This window comes from Embiotoca jacksoni, unplaced genomic scaffold (assembly GCF_022577435.1).
Source record: "Embiotoca jacksoni isolate LCO1_2020_lvr unplaced genomic scaffold, fEmbJac1.0.p SCAF_5, whole genome shotgun sequence".
In the NCBI taxonomy this organism is placed as follows: domain Eukaryota; kingdom Metazoa; phylum Chordata; class Actinopteri; family Embiotocidae; genus Embiotoca; species Embiotoca jacksoni.
Window position 1 is genome coordinate 13363144 of NW_027185403.1, and position 16477 is coordinate 13379620.

General features: G+C 41.5%; 1 protein-coding gene across 4 annotated transcripts in view; it reads left to right on the top strand.

Annotated features, from left to right (window-relative positions):
• The window catches only part of gria3b (glutamate receptor, ionotropic, AMPA 3b), an 84459-nt gene that overhangs the window by 16160 nt on the left and 51822 nt on the right, over positions 1-16477 (top strand). For all 4 annotated transcript variants that reach the window (XM_069171204.1, XM_069171205.1, XM_069171202.1 and 1 more), the window contains exon 3: positions 8678-8917. In XM_069171204.1, coding sequence (XP_069027305.1) covers positions 8678-8917 — 240 coding nt within the window. The remainder of the gene's footprint in view (positions 1-8677; positions 8918-16477) is intronic.

A 16477-nucleotide genomic window follows, 5' to 3' on the forward strand; every position in this document is an offset into this window, starting at 1 on the left:
TAAATGATCCCAGGTTTTCACACAAATTTTCAAAATGGCCTCCTCACTACTTTACATAAAGCTCAGACCAAAGAAAACTAAAATGAAATTTAAAATTGATCATTGTGATTATTCTAACTTTATAGACATTGTCAGTAATTATCAGTAATTACTATCTCCATACACTGTTTTCATCAGGATATTTAACCTGTTATCTGACAACACTCAACAGCTCTGAGTCAGTAACTGACCCAAACAAAAGTCAACTTTTGAACTTGGGTATAAATAAAAGTGAATCTCTGCTTATGCAATCTTGCATTTACACTGTACAACATTTTTCAGAAAAGCCTCCTGGCCTGCTGTGTATACAAAAAAATATAAGCAGCCTGGGTTTTACAAAATAACTTACACATACAGTGACTTACACATATCAAAACATGTGAATGTATATTTAAAAGCGCGTGTCGTATCTCACATTACATTTGGATTGACACTTGTTGTGTGTTGCCACACTGGAATAAGATGTTTCTTATACCCTCCGTTCATCCAGGCAGCGGTGAAGCAGAGATTTATCTGCTCTGTGTTGAGGCAGCTCTTTAGACACTGCTTCAATAGAGACACGCTAATTTGAGCCATTAAAGTTACTGGGCAGTAACCTTTTCCATTTGACTTTTATGAATGTATCTGGCAAACAAGGGAATGCATTGGGTGTTTACGATTAGCAGTTGTATACTATAGAAATAGAATAAAAAGCAGATAACCATTTTCCGTTATGAATCTACTGTATGTGTGCTTCATGCAGGCATCTGCATATATGAATCTTTGCCACAAAAAAAGATCTAAATTCAGAATAGTAGATAGAAAATGTAATGGAAAATGGACCACAGGAAGTGGGAAACCTGTCCTCTAGACGACAGGATCTCTCTGTGGGTGAGCTCTGGGCTAACCAGCTTTGGTGACAGAGCCGGGCTGCTTACCCCCCCACTATCATCCATCATGCACTCCACCAGTCAAACACCCATGTACATAAAGACGTGGGCACACACACACGCACACACACACACGCACGCACACACGCACACACACGCACACACACGCACACACACACACACGCACTCCTGAACTCACCCTTGGATTGCTTGTACTGTTTTTTTCCAACCCAAAGAGCAGATGAGGCACACAGTATTGGGCAATCCCGACCTGGCGGGGGTGAACGCGAATCAGATGAGAGATTCACTTAAACAAAAGTGGCTCTGTTAAAAAAAAAAAAAGAATATTATAAATGTCATCGCCTCCAGAACAGCTGGTTTTTTTTGGTTTAGATTAATTGTATATTTCCAAATGTACCCTGGGAAGTTTTCTTGTAATCAAAGAAGGCAAGAAGGTTCTGGGTTCAAACCTCGGCTGGGAACTTTCCGTGTGGCGTTTGCGTGTTCTCCTTGTGCCTGCGTGGGTTTTCCTTCCTCCCACAGTCCAAAAACATGCATGTTAGGTTGATTGATGATTCTAAATTAGCCGTAGGTGTAAATGTAAGTGCAGATGGTTGTTTGTCTTTTCTCTGTCTGTGTTGGCCCTGTGGTGGACTGGCAAGCTGTCCAGAGTGTATAAGAGTGAGCTGTGATAGGTTCCAGCCTCCCTCGACTCTGTTTAGGGATAAAGCGGGAGTAGATAATGTGTCTCCATGAGGACTAACAAACATGTGGAATCATTTCCCATCTTATAAAACCTTTGCAAGCTAGTTAACATCTTGACAACTGCATTGTTTGCGCTCTCACTGTTGTTTTCCTCTCTCCAATTTGCGCTGTTGTTTCTATGTGGAGTACTACCGCTGTTAATTGTGTGAAACCGTTTGGAGGTTTGTGGATCACATCGCATGCATGAAATCAATTCTGCATAGCTTTCCTAAGAGTCAAAACCTCCACAGGATACTTTTAAATCAGAATTTTGCAGAGGCAAACTGCTGTGGGTTCATTTCTGTGTTTTGTTGTTTTTTCTGTATTTGAAGCTCTTTTTTTTTCATCTAAATGCTGCGCTTATGTTGTCAATTTGGGGAAGATGTTTTCTTAATTTGCATGTGCTTTCTCAAGTCTAGAGCGTTGGGCTCTCAGGCCCACTGTAATCAGTTTTTTTTAAACAGTAACATGAGTATTTCACACAATATAATGTAAATAATATAGCCCTGCCTTTGTTCTAAGCAGTAAGTGCATCTTTTTGTTCTCTTTTCAAAGTGTGTGTACTGATGTTACTTAATCAAGCAGATAATTTAAAGTATAAATAGATCCTAGAAGTTGATTTAGCAGGACTAGTAACAGCTTCCTTTTAATGTTTCACGGCACAACTGCAGTTGAGTAGTTCTTGAATCTGGGTCTGCCATTCGAGTTCACAGTTTGAAGCACTTCACATCTCTATATGACAAGAGCTGATGCAATCCCCCAGGGCACTTACAAGCTATCTCCCTGTGACAGCATTCCTTCTTCCGAGCAGGACTGGCTGGTCCTGATGTGGGTGTGTGTGTGTGTGTGTGTGGGGGGGGGGGGGGGGGGGGGGGTACGTATGTATATGTGTGTGTGTGTGTGTGTGTGTGTGTTTGTGTTTGTGTGCGGAGGGTACCAGCAAGAGGAGCTACAAGGACCAGAGGGAGAAGAAGACTGAGACACAGGCAGGAAATGGAGGACAAGTGGATGAGAGGAGAAACAACGGTGCCAAAGAGGGAAAGCGAGAAGAATCGTGAAAACGACGAGGAAAACGGCTAAAGAGATACAATCATCATTGACATTTACAGTTCCCGGTGCTCTTCCCAAGGCTGTGCAACGCTCCAGATCATGGGCCGTAAAAGAGTACGGGAGTCGAAATACTCTTGAGTGCATGAAAAGTTTTTTTTTTTTTTTTTTATGAATTAGCCTGCAGGATACCACATATCCCTCTGAACTAGCATTCCAGGCCAGCCATCTCAAGTGATGCATCAGAAATGTAACATCCCCGTAGCACTGCCGAGTGTCCTGATTATAGAAGGGAATGAGGGCGGCACACTGTGTGTTTGACCAGTGAACTGGAGATGGGATGCATGGTTCCCTGCAGCAGGGAGAGTGAGGGGAGGGAGAGTGAGGGGAGGGGGAGGAGGTGGAGGAGGAGGAAGAGGAGGAGGAGGATGAGGAGCATGAGGAGCATGAGGAGGATGAGGAGGAGGAGGAGGACGACGAGGAGGAGGAAGCACAGTTAGCTGCAGACGAAGAACAAATACTGCAAATGAGATTGGAGAAGAAGGAAAAGTGGAAGAGTGGATGAGATAGATTTATACGTGTTGTGTTGTTTACCACTCAGACCTCACACAAGCTCCTGTGATGCACATGGTTGTCTGAAGACTTGTGAGTTAAATTACCATTATTGAAATTCAAGGTGACACTTGCAGAATCATTGAATTGTATGAACTGGTCTGTTATTTCTTCAGAGTTGGAGACCTGTTTAGCTGCCTTATTTCCACGGACAGCACAACATTTATTTCAATTTTAATTCATTACTGTGTGAGATGAAGTTGAGGCCAGCCTCTGTCCACTCCTTTTTTTTTCTCCCCAAAAGTCCAACACCAATCTTTGGTCCACTGACGGAGCGGGGCGATATTATGGGGCAAACAATCTGAAAAGGGAAAGAGAGAGCCACTCAGGTGGAGAGAGATACTGTCATGCTTGAAGAGGATGTGTGCTTTGGGGGATGACCAGATGGCTGAGGTAAAAAGCAGGCAACAACAGAAGAAGAGGTCAAATAGAGTGATGAAAAACAAGGAGAGTGGAGTGAAGCAGTCAGGTGCTAGAGGAGGGGGATCAAGACTGCACGGAGAGACATCTCTGGAAGAAAGTGAGTGAGGGAATATATACATGGCTCTTTTGATCTAAAATATGGTAATCCAGAACTTTCTAGAAGTGGAATATTTCAGATATAGTCAGTTCTATGTTTGATGTTATGAATCACAAGCAAGAGGCACCTGATGCACAAAGGTTAAATCCAGACCAAGGTCAGAGTTTAGCTACTTCCTGTCATCATGACCTACATTGGGTGCGTCTCTCTTGACACTGATTTGGTTTGTTGTCGGTGTGTCGTTAATTTGTAGCCTTTTCTGTTTAAATGGAGAAAAATTCATGAGCAGATTCATATTGTTGCCACTATATTACTATTATTATGGCATTAAAACCAGCATTTATTTTCCTCTCAGAAAATAAGTCCTACGTTTTGGCATTTTTATGTTTTTTCAAGTTGATTTTTGATTTCTTTGTCAGAACAAATTGCAATTAAAGTCTTTGCATTCCCCATGTGCTACTGCAGCGCTTTTTCACATCTCTTTTTTTCTTCTTGTATTGTTTAATTTGTGCCAATAGCCTGCCTCAACGTCCTATAATTGGTTCCAAAGTCTGACCCATTCAAAAGGTGTTCACACAAACTGAACAGTGATTCAGTTTGATCCCGACTGGAACCTCCATTTTTGGTCAGACCAAATTTAGGTCCTTTATACCGAAGCACCTTTCCCACCTGCTATTTCATTTTGGACCAAACTGCAAAGTCTGAAGGTCTGAATCAAAAAGATATAAATTAGGGTACCCTAAGAGATGAAGGTACAACCAGTCTTTTGTGTTCAAACTGCAGTTTTCTTTTATTTAAGTTGACTGACTTTTCCTTTTCACTGCAAATAAACTTGAAATTCCTGTTTGACCTGATCAGTGTTTCTACCGATTGCTTTTTGTTTGCTGTTTCCTATTCATAATCTTGCCGCCATATTTGCTCTGCTCCATTTGTTCTGCTGTCTTGTTACTCCCCGTAAAATGTAAGAATTAGAGTTATTTAAAATTTAAAAGGTTAAGAAATTTACATGTCCGGCGAATTAGCGAGGTAGAAAATTGGTGTTGCTTATAGCAAAAATGTAGATTAATTAGAAAGTTACAATGTTGTAAAGATTTTTGACTTAAATAAAAAAAATAGAAACAAAATCACTCATTCCTCACAGGCATTCCCTGCTGTTGATGATAAGAGACAATACTTCTTTGTTTTTGTCCTCGAGTGCTGGGTGAAACAGCAAATTGGTGTCCAGTGTTCTTTCACAGCAGTTTGTAAAAACGCTGGTTGTACCAGCCTGCAACAAGAAGGTTATTTTTTACTGATGAGATGACACATTACATAATCGATGATGACCAACAGCACAGCTAAAGCAGCTAAGCTCGAAAGTTGTGGAGCTCCGATATCACATATCACCTCTAGGCTACACTATATAAACGCCCTCTGAACCCACGAAGCCTCAAGATGTGGCATCATCGGTTGGCCTCCTAACCATGGAAATGGGCCAGTAGTGATTAAGAGTGAGAAAACATGAGGTTTCTGCAGAGCTCAGCTCAAGGCACGCCACTGGAAATCAATAACCCTGCTTCCATTAATTGTATGTTGTGTTACAGTAACCGAGGTTTGGTCTTTATGGTAATAATATGGCCAGAAACTTGTCACGAATGATGATGATGAGGACCGACTCCAGAGAAGGTGGAGGTGCACGTGGTGATTGTGCAGAATTCTTGTGATTCTCCAGGAAAAAAAAAAAAGTGCAGGTTGGCTTGTGTCTGATGGGCAGAGTTGCAGGATGCTGGCAGATCTGGTGCAGTGAGAGTAGCGTGTGCGTGCCCCCAAAACAGAACACATCATTCTTTGTCAAGAGAAATCTTAAAAATCTCGCCACCGTGGGACAACCTACCTGGAGCTCAGATCGCACCAGATGGCATTGCTCGTGGGATCGCTGCAACACAGAAGTCTTGCTGCACATAGACTCAGCTGCACGAATGGAGGAAGATGAGAGCAGAAAAGAGGAGGGTGAGGGGAATCAAGAGGGGATGCTGTGGACATGTCCGTTATTGAAGCTTGGGCATGCTCAAAGCTCAACCTAATAGGCAGAGGGCAGCTGAGCAGAGTGAAAGAGGCTGCCATATCTGGTCCCCGTGGATAGGTTCTGTGTCAGTACTGGTCCAAATTAAGAGGGAGTGCAGAGGAAAACTGGGCCTCGACAGGGGCTGCAGCTCCTACTGGCTCCCATTCAGTGTGGGAGATTGCACTCTTCACCCTGGAGCACTTACCCACAATACTGCTGTCCATCTGTTGATTCACTTATCAAGAAGCTCTGCTGTGTGTGTGTGTGTGTGTGTGTGTGTGTGTGTGTGTGTGTGTGTGTGTGTGTGTGTGTGTGTGTGTGTGTGTGTTTGTGTGTGTGTGTGTGTGTGTGTGTGTGTGTGTGTGACTGGGAATGGATACTTATACCTCGGAAGAGGTGTCTGTACCAGGACAGATAGGGAGGGAATAGAATTAAAAAGGATGAGGCAAATCCCAGCAGTGACTAGATCTCATTCACACAGCAGTGAGAGCCAACTGTGTGAGCACTGTCATGTTTTCCTCTGAGCATAAGTAAGGTTTTCACATATTGTAGCATGGTTCTTCACAAAGACAGACACATTCTCTCGAGGAGATAATGGAAAAACAGAGAGAGACAGAGCTATTATGTGTGTGATTGCATCTTCTGCTTGATTAGGGTGGAGGGACAAAATACAAACTGTCAGGTTGGTGATGGATTGTTTTAAGTTCAAAGAATACTCTGTATTTAGAGCAGCAACAAGAAGCAAAGATACAGCTGATGTATCTCACCATACAGCTTGAATGGATATCCCATCAGCCAATCAGAAACAAGTATTTACCATAAACATTAACATAAGATTGGGTAGCGTCTTTCCTCCCTGTCATCCTACGGCTGTATTAGAATATTCAAAGTGTTTACGGATGTTAAGAATGCTTGATTACCCAGTGGGATCACTTGAGAGTCAATCAAAATAAGTGAACAGCCATTCATGATAGGGTAGGGAAAGCAAAACACACCTGTAGCTCTAAATGTTAGTTTACACATTAATGGCTTCTGACTGAATGGAAGTCGCCCCAGCCTAACAATTTACGCTGTCCCACTAAAGTGCACGATGAATACACAAACAAACAGAAACATTTTCTTTTAGTCTCTCAAGAAATGTCAGCTGCACAAGCTGATGAAAAAAAACAAAACTGCTTGTTTTACTACGACGTTCAGTGAACTGAAGTGGTTGTTATAGATTTGCTTGACATTCAAACGATGTTGTAACCGTTAATTATTTCTTTTTACCTTTGGACTTGTCAGATAGCATTTCTAGTGCGCAGGGTTTAATTTTTGTGCAGCTAGTTGAAGCTTTATTTTCCCCTCAGAAGTAGACCTGCGAGCTCTATCCGTATACCTGTTCTCATTACATCTCATTTGTAATCAGAGCTATGAAAAGACGGCGGCTCCGCAGATGTAACCGACATTGCGGCATCGACAAAATACAGACGTGGGTATGAGGTCACTGAAAGTGAGTCCGTCTTCACTTTGCACTCGAGGCAGAGAGAGTTGTCTTTTTCAGCTCTTTCGTGGGAGGCAACAGAAGCGGCGACAGGCAGCAGCGGTGCTCACAGCCTCTGTGAATGCTGCAGTGAGTCGTTCACTGTGGATGAGGGAGCGCAGCTATAACTGGTGGGAGCTCCAAGTGGGAGCTGCAGACATTCAGTGAGCGGTGTGATGTTTCTATCCTTCCGCTTGCATTAGTGAGCTACTATGACTCGATCTGTTCACCTTCTGATGGAATGCATACTTTCTATTTGTACATTGACGTATATTTCTCTTATCCAGATGCAGATGAATGAATGTCAACACCTTATTTTTTAGAAATTTCCACCGTGAAAAAACACACAACTGTGAGGACAAAATTAAGACCCACATGCTCCATTGATAAGTGGAATTGGTGAGGATTCTGAGATACTATCAGCCTCCTTGTCCCCACCATCAGGCCAGAGTGCCACTTTAAATTGACGTAATTAATTTCACCTAAAGAAAGCTATTAATAATAAAAATAAAAAAACACTGATGTTATTGAACACATTTTAAAAATTCTATGCAACTGCAAGTCCTCCAAGTTTGATGCAACACATGTAAGGCACAGCGACATACTGTATATAAAGTGGACATAAATCCCATGACTCAAAAGTGAGGCCAATGCAAAAGTGCCTTAAAGTGCAATGCCACTGAGGGACAGTAGGGGATGACTCCAAAGAAACTCTAGCTCCAACAGATCCACAAAAAAAATGTCAACTTCAATCATGAAATACCAAGTCAATATGGTGTCATTAAAAAAATTCACAGTAAGATTCACCCTGCCCTGTCCTCCTCCCCAGCTTATCAAAATATGGTCACTTCTGGTTCCAAAAAAACCAAGATGGAGACGGCTAAAAAGCCAGATCAATCGGTGACTTCATAATGAGTCGCCACTTAGGCACAACAAATGTTACATTTATTTTAGTCCATTTTAGAAATGATGCCGGGCTGCACTTCAAACCAGGATGCGACTTGGTCCTGGCATAGGGACCGACAGGGTGAAAAGAGTTCCTACTCGGTGTAAACGGGAATTTTGACTGTGATATTGAGAAATGGATACATTTACTGGAGTTATGGGGGTCATATCAAGTCTCATGAACCCTTGATAGGCTATTAGTGGTGGGTTAGACAACCCAAATGAACCTTTATGGCCTAAAGGGATGAGCTACATGTTTGTGAAAAGTGCATACGTGTGTTTTGCTGACTACCATTTTAACATTTGTGTCTTCTTTCTCTCTGCTGTCCCTGCAGTTTGCTCTCAGTTCTCCCGCGGGGTGTACGCCATCTTCGGATTCTACGACAAGAAGTCCATGAACACCTTGACCTCGTTCTGCGGCGCCCTGCACACCTCCTTCGTCACACCCAGTTACCCCACCGATAATGAGGTGCAGTTTGTCATCCAGATGCGGCCCGCCCTCCGGGGTGCTGTCCTCAGCCTGCTCTCGCACTACAAATGGCAGAAGTTTGTCTACATCTACGACACCGACCGAGGTGGGTGACAGCGCAAGCCTTGAGTCAGGACTTAAAGCTTGAATTACAGCATAGGGCCACGTTACAGTGACTCAGAATAGCAGACGCACAGCAGGGTTAGCAAAGGACAGATTTATCCTGTAATATCTCATGAAATCCGTGCCTCTGTGCTGCACTATTTTATACAGTAGTTTGGTGTAATGTAAATGGGAAACATTCACAAGCAGCTCGTAACACTTGTAATAACACATTACACTTAAGGAAACGTCATGCTCTATGATCTATAACCTTTGGATTCCTCTAACAGTTCGCTGGTTGGTGTCAGTTAATCTTCTGTTTAATTGCGTTGTTGATATTGGCTCGTCTTTCATCCGAATTGAGGTATGTCACAGCTGCTGCTAAAATGTTTTCTCCAGAAATCAGAGGCTCTCCTGCTTGTGGGGGCTGCTCATTGTGCTGCGTCAATGAGGGTTCTGTGTAGTTCCCAGATTGCATTGCCTTGTTGACGCCGTGTATGTGACAGCTTGTCAACATGGCAAAGTGTTCATTTCTAATGTCAGACGAGAGAATGAGCTCATTATCTCTCAATAGAATAATGATTCCCTCCTCCTACGGAAACTTCAATTTGCTCAAACAGCACCTGGGCAGGAGGGAAGGATATGTTCAGGATGTGACAGACAAATCCAAATTATGTCTTCGTCTTTGTGACGGTGCCAGAAACGCTGGCTACAGTACGTCTTCCGACTGCACTGTACATTACATTGTTTATTGCTCATTATAGAAAGGTCCCGACCTGCAGATATGCTTCAAGCCACCCGTCTTCCCTCCCACATGCTCCCTGCTTTCTTGTTTGGCTCTGTTTTTTATGGTTCTACCTCCCATCCCCACTTCTCCCTCTCTCTCTCTATTTTGCTTTAAGGCAGAATATGAAGTGAGTTCTCTTTCTGTGGGTCTTCTAGGCCTGTAGGGTCCAGTGCTGAGGGCCTTAATCCTCCACACAGCCTGCAGATAATATGTGGTTAATTAGGGTCACTCTGACTAGGACACTCATTGGATCTTCCCTGCGGATGCTAGCAACCCACACGTCCTTCAGCACAACCAATACTGCATCCTCTCTGCTTTTCCACTTCTGTCTGGCAAGTGAGACTGTCTGGGGCAGAGTTAGATATACAGCAGAGGTGGGGTAAACAGTCTGAAATATCGAACACAAGAGATGGAGATTGACAAGATAACAGAGAGGGAGTGATGACAAACAGACGTACACTTTAAAGAGATAAAAGGGTGGCAGAGGGAAAGAGAAAAATAGAGGAGGAAACAAAACGCCGATTCAGTCCTGCAATTAAGTAAACAGCAGGCGTGTGTGATTTACAGCCTGTTACCTGTGTACAGACAATTCCCAGTGTAGAGTACATCCTCGTGCTGAGGCCCATGCCAAGCCACTTTTACCTCTCTCCTTACTGCCAGAGGTGTAAGACGATCCCTTATTAGTGGGAGGACATTGGCCCCAGGAGGGGATTAAAGTCGTTTATTGATGCACTCCATCCAGCACTTTGGGGGGCTTTGACACTTGGCTCATCAAGCAGACAGATGTGTCAGAGAGCCTCTACCTCCGCTTATCAGGTAGTGCAGCTCCCCTGGCAATATGGACACTGACTGCTGGCTAAACCAAGAGGAGTGACAAGGGAAAATAGTCTTCAAGGCTGCACGTTTTATTCCTTTTTTTTTTTTTTTTTTTTTTTTTTTTTAACCCTCTGGCTCTGACACAAGAGGAACATTTACAGAAAATATATTTCATTATTATTTTGAGTTGTTTCATCTATTTCAGGGTGGTCAAACTGTTTTGTCTGTCTGATGAGCTCAGGTGCCCCTTCATTAACACCACCTATTATTTTCCAAATCAGTTCTTTTGAATTGGTTGAAAAGTTGATTTTACGTGCTAAAAAAACATATTGTTCCAAACTTTGCAGCTGAACTGGCAGTGCTTCTCTTAGTTACAACAAATTGTTTCAACTGGTTATCCATAATTGTTGGGGAACTATTTTAACTGTTCATCACAAAGTTAATATTAAGGTATTCTTAGTGTTAAGTATTTACATTTCCTATTTAAACAGTAACTTGTCTTTACTTACCTTTTTAAACCTAAATCTATTCCTGACTTTCACAAAAGCTTTTGACTTTTTTTCATGCACTGACTTACAGCTGACTCATTTGAGTGGGATGTGTGTTGTGTGTGTTAGCCACTTGTAGCTGGTATATTGCTGCTTATACTGGGAAGTAGCTTTAGGTCAGCATCATACCAATTTATGATTACTTTTGCCAGTTTGGTTTTTCAATTTGTGGACACATTTACATTCGAGTCAAATCATAATAAACTACATCAGAATATTTCCATGTTTGTATTTGCAACGTCACATTTCCCCCCTCAGGTCTGCTTTGGGTCACCTGATGTTTTTTTTTTTTTTTCGTTGTCATTGTTGTTTTCTGCATTAGGATTGTCTAAAAAACAGAATTGATATGTTGAGAGAAGTCATCTATCTCCAACCTAAAACCTTATTTCCTATTTCTTCTCATGATACAGTCAATCCAAATCTTTTAATTCTGTTTGATTATGTGCAGCAGTGGTCACCTCTGTTATGTTTAAATGTGCTATTTAAATACATCAGACATGACTTGACTGGAATCTAGATAATCTTAACATAGGGAGAAAATCAGGATTACGTAAGGTGGCTGTGACATATTTCAGATTTTGCAGTAGATAAACAGTGAAATAAGCAAATAAACCCAAATGACAAATGACCTTTGCTCCCAGTATGCGATGAATAGCACCTGTTGCAATGTATTATTTATTTGAGTTCCATTCTGCCTTTTAATTTGTGTTTGATAAAAGCATTGATCATCCACAATACTGGAAGCAACTTTGCAATTATCTGCCAAACTCTCCTATTAGGGAGGGAAAACAGAGCGCTGCTGAAAAAAAAAAAACATAGCTGAGATCCACCAAGAGCTTTTATTCAGTCAATAGAAAAGATTAGTTACAGCCACACTATTCATTTGGTTCTGTTAGTGGACCGACAAAATAAATGCTTTTAGGCCTTAGTGCAGTGCTTTCAGTCAAAGAGTGATGGTCCATATGCTTCAGGCTGAGATGTATTGGAGGGAAATGGAGGTAAATTTGTACCCTAAATGCCAATATCAGACAGCTGCATGAAAGCCGACATTAGGATGAAGGAACTGCACTGGAAGCAAATGGAGCCTCCGCAGGCAGTGTTATGCCAGTTTAATGAGTGGCTACTCTCCTCTTATCTAAGGTAATATATTGACGTGCTACCTTATGTGTGTGTGTCTTAATATACTGTGTGTGGAGAGAGGAAAGATCCAGACTGATATCAGCAGTCTTTCTTTTGATTCACCCCTAAACACCACATATGACTAACCAGGAATAACCGACTGTCCCTGCGACACTCCTTCAAGCATATCCTCTTTTTTCTTACCTCTCCTACAGTCTGTTCTCTTTCACTTAAAGTTGCAGTGGCACACGAATGTCCTCTTAAAAACTGGAGCTGTATGGGGTGATGTGGTGAAGCTAGATGGAGCTTACCCTTTCTGTTCTGGCGGTCAGGTATGGGCTGATAATTGCCAGGTCTGTGCAGCAGAGACAGATGATTACAGACTTTATTGTCTCTCCCAGGCACAATCAACCCTGATTCAGCAATCTCACCTCTACTTGATTTATGAATCGCTCTCTCTCTTTCTGCCTCCTGTACGTACTTCTTCTTTATATGCTTTTAGCTTTTTATTGTGTGTCCCTGTCTCCTGAGTGTCTGTCTTTGAGCTCGCTGTGAGTACAACCGCTACAACTTTAAATACAGAAAAGTGGGGAAGAAAAGAGGAATTGGGAAACAAACCACAAGCGGTCAGATAATTTGTTGTGTTTGACGGCAGAGAACCAACTTGAATTTATCCAGAATGTAAGAGCTGCAATGTTATTGGTATTTGTGAAACAATTTGTCCATCATTTCAAGCAGAGGAATACAGAAGCAGACTTCTCATTATATACGACGACTTGATGGAATGACAATGGTCTCTGGCAACTTTTATCAGTGGTAGCTAGCTAATTAACCTTACGTTATCTCCATGAGTTGGTTGGAAACACTGTTTCTGGCCGAATGTTTAATGTTTCCAGCTTACTCATTTAAAAAAAGGAATCCTACAAGAGGGGCCTTCATTATTCACTTTATACCAACGTAGATAGTATTGAGGCTATAGCAGCACGTCCCAAGCAAAAAGTCAACATCTTCAGTTGATCATCTATGTAAAAGACATGAAAATAAAAAGCATTGTTCTCATATTGCTAGTAAGACCTAGTATACATACGATGTCTGTTAACCTCCTTAGGTTAAAGACAAAGTGGTTCGCTTGGCAAGCGTCTTGAATAATAAATGTAACACGTCTTGTGTAACATAAATGACCCCGGTGCATATATTTATCTTGGGCCCCTCCCCTCGCCCCAAACACAAGTTTGCAGTTAATCTATGCTGCTAACTCCTTGTCCATTTGCTGAAGATCTTCTTTCTAAAAAGTTGAAGCATTGAGTAAAAATGATCACACTGTCAATGCAAGTTATTACTACAAGGTCATTGGACAAACATGTTAGCATTTCCCAGCATACCTTCTTCCTCATTAACTTTTGAGAATAAAGCAACCAAACTAATAGGCCTGCGTGATGGGTAGAAATAATAACCTATTTATTTTTAATGCAGTTTTGGAACATTTCAATAAAGACAGATAAAGGTACATAAGACTCAAAACCATAAGTGTCATAGACAAGGTAGGAATCACAATTAGCAACACATCCAGTTATGGTGTTGAATGGTTACATTATAGACCGAGCGAGACAGTCCGTGCGCGAGCGGGCGCCTAAACTCCCAACATTGGGCCTCAGTGTGTTGCACTGGTTGCACTGCTAATTGTTAGTTAAGTTTGGCTCAGGTTGCTAAAGTATAAACTTCCCCTGAGCCAACAGAGAGCTCGGTAGAACTGCTCCAATTCCTTAACTCTGTTAGCCCCCGGTTGTATTTACCCTGGCTGGGATAATACATCTCAGTTGATTCATGAATGGAGAATTGTTTTCTAATGCAACGTACAATTCCACAAAATTAAGGTTGTTTAGATCGACATTATCTCTAATGCATGGTTACTACTGTAGGTATTAAGCTCGTCAGCCAAACATGCTACCGACTGCCGCTTATATTTGGGGAGATAATCCTCTCCTAACACATTTCCTCTTGTCTCTTTTGTTTTGAAAAGATATAAAAAGACACCACTATCCAACCACTTGAGATGCAGCGTATAGCTGTAAAGGCCTGCTGTGCCTGGTTACAGTTGCTAAGCCGGGACTGATCAATGTGTTTGGTGGAGGGGTTTAGCAAAGGGTCAATTGTGTGTCTATCCTACCTTCATCGCTGCTTTCTCAGTTGGTGTTTACATCTCTGCCTTGCCACTTTGCATAATTTTCATTCTACCAGTCTTGACAAACTCCAGTTCACCTTGACCCGAGCAACCAGATGAGAAAATAAAACATTGTGAATGATGTAAGTATGACTAATTGAGCCTTCTAATGGTGTGAAAACCCTTTTACTTCCATTGACATGTTGTGAATACCAATCTGCAGACAGCAATTCCAGTGATATTTTGCGGTAAGACCTGGAGCTGCCATCTCTTCAGATCCATCACAGTGTTGTGAGACAAAGGATTTCAGCCTGTCTCACAGTATCCACTGCCACACTGAGGCATCGATGGCATATTAAGAACAATGACGGGCCCTTGGATGTCTCTTTCCATCATTTCCTCCACCAATCAATATTCTGAATGTGATACAGTTAGAAGGAAAACGATCCAATATGTGGCTTCTGCACAGAAAGCACAGAGCTATTTACTTTCATCATTTAACTGCTGAGAGTCGAAACTACGGTTGAAATAGTGTTCGATGTCAAAGCCTCATTATAGCACCGGGAAGTCAAATGTTCTTTATACAAAAATCTGCCAGGTGGAAGCTGTATTCCAGCAGTCAGTCTTAACATATCTCCAGGGCACGTCTTTCATTTACACTGTCAATATTTCCAATGACCCGAACTGCAGCTGAGTCAATTTAGAGAACTAATGTGGAACAATAAGGTGCCTGTACAGTATCGATCATCAGAGTTTGCTCAGTTCTGAACTATGTGGTCTCCAAAGTATATTATACAGAGGTTTTTAGAGTCGCCTTTTTGTTACAGATTTCAATATTAAATTTGAATTGAACTGCTTTTAGTTTAAAAAAATAGGATATATCACAAGCAAGCCCCCACAGTGTTACTTAATACTGGAAGAAGTTGAACTACATCTCAGCTGTCCTCAAGAGAAATATATTTACTTTCTATAAAAAGTTAGGCGCATCTTCATTATCACACAGGCAGCAATCACCCAGACAACAGTCTGAACCTAAACCCGCATCAAACAAGCCAATCTGGGACTCCCATAATGAGAGCAATGACTGGTTTCTCTTGTTTTTAAACACAATTAATTTGTCCTAAATAGAAAACGAATAAAATCATGAAAATATGTAGTTCAGGCCTTTTTTTTTTCTTTTTTTTTTTTTTTATAGTATAATACAACTGCAGTAGTTTTTATTTTGAATGTGCTCCAAAGCAAATTAAACTCAAATCAAAATAATGATTAAGTAACTAAGAAAATAAAAAACATCTAATTCATATTTTCGACCCGAGCACCTGCAGAGAAAATTTGAATTACGTGTTTAACAATGTTTGTTGGATGACAGTTGGATAAAAAAGGGACCCTGAGCAACTTGGCTAAATGAAAGTCAAAGAGATAACAGAGCCAGTTAAAGCAGAGATGCATCAAAAAAAAAAGTGATGAGGTAATAAAAAACACAGTGAACTCAAACTGCAGTGTCATCTGCTTTACAAGTGCGAGAATGAAATATGTAGTATCTTGAGTGGCAACATTTGCAACCAAATCTGCTTTGTACAAAACGTAACAGGCAGTTTGTCATTGACAAAGTATCTATGAAAGTTTCATTTGGAGTTGCAAAGAAAAAGCCACTCTGTAACTGTAAAATAAAAAATAAAAAGATCATTCTGAGGAGTATATTGAGGGTCCGTTGTCTCAGTTAGAAGACATTGACAACATGTGACAAAAGTGAGTGAGTGGAAGAAGCGTGACACTGACAGAGGACATGCTCACACCGCTGACCTGCTGCTTGTGTGACGTGTCGGTGGGGAACGCCTCAAACAGCAGAATGGATCTCAGCTTTCCTGCACGTTCACACCAATAGCTGCAGGAGTCGACTTCATTACTAAGCACACAGTCAAGTAGGTTAAATTTCTCTCCTAACATAACATATCTTAATATAAATGTATGTATAAATCTGTATACCGTGTGTTTTAATATCTGATATGAGGTTTAGGCAATTTTCCGAGATTGTTTGGAATGTGGGTGAATGTGGAATCTCTCATATGATTACCTCTAACATGGCTGCTAATGTCAGTGGTTGGGTGACAAAATGATTTGCAAGCATGATAA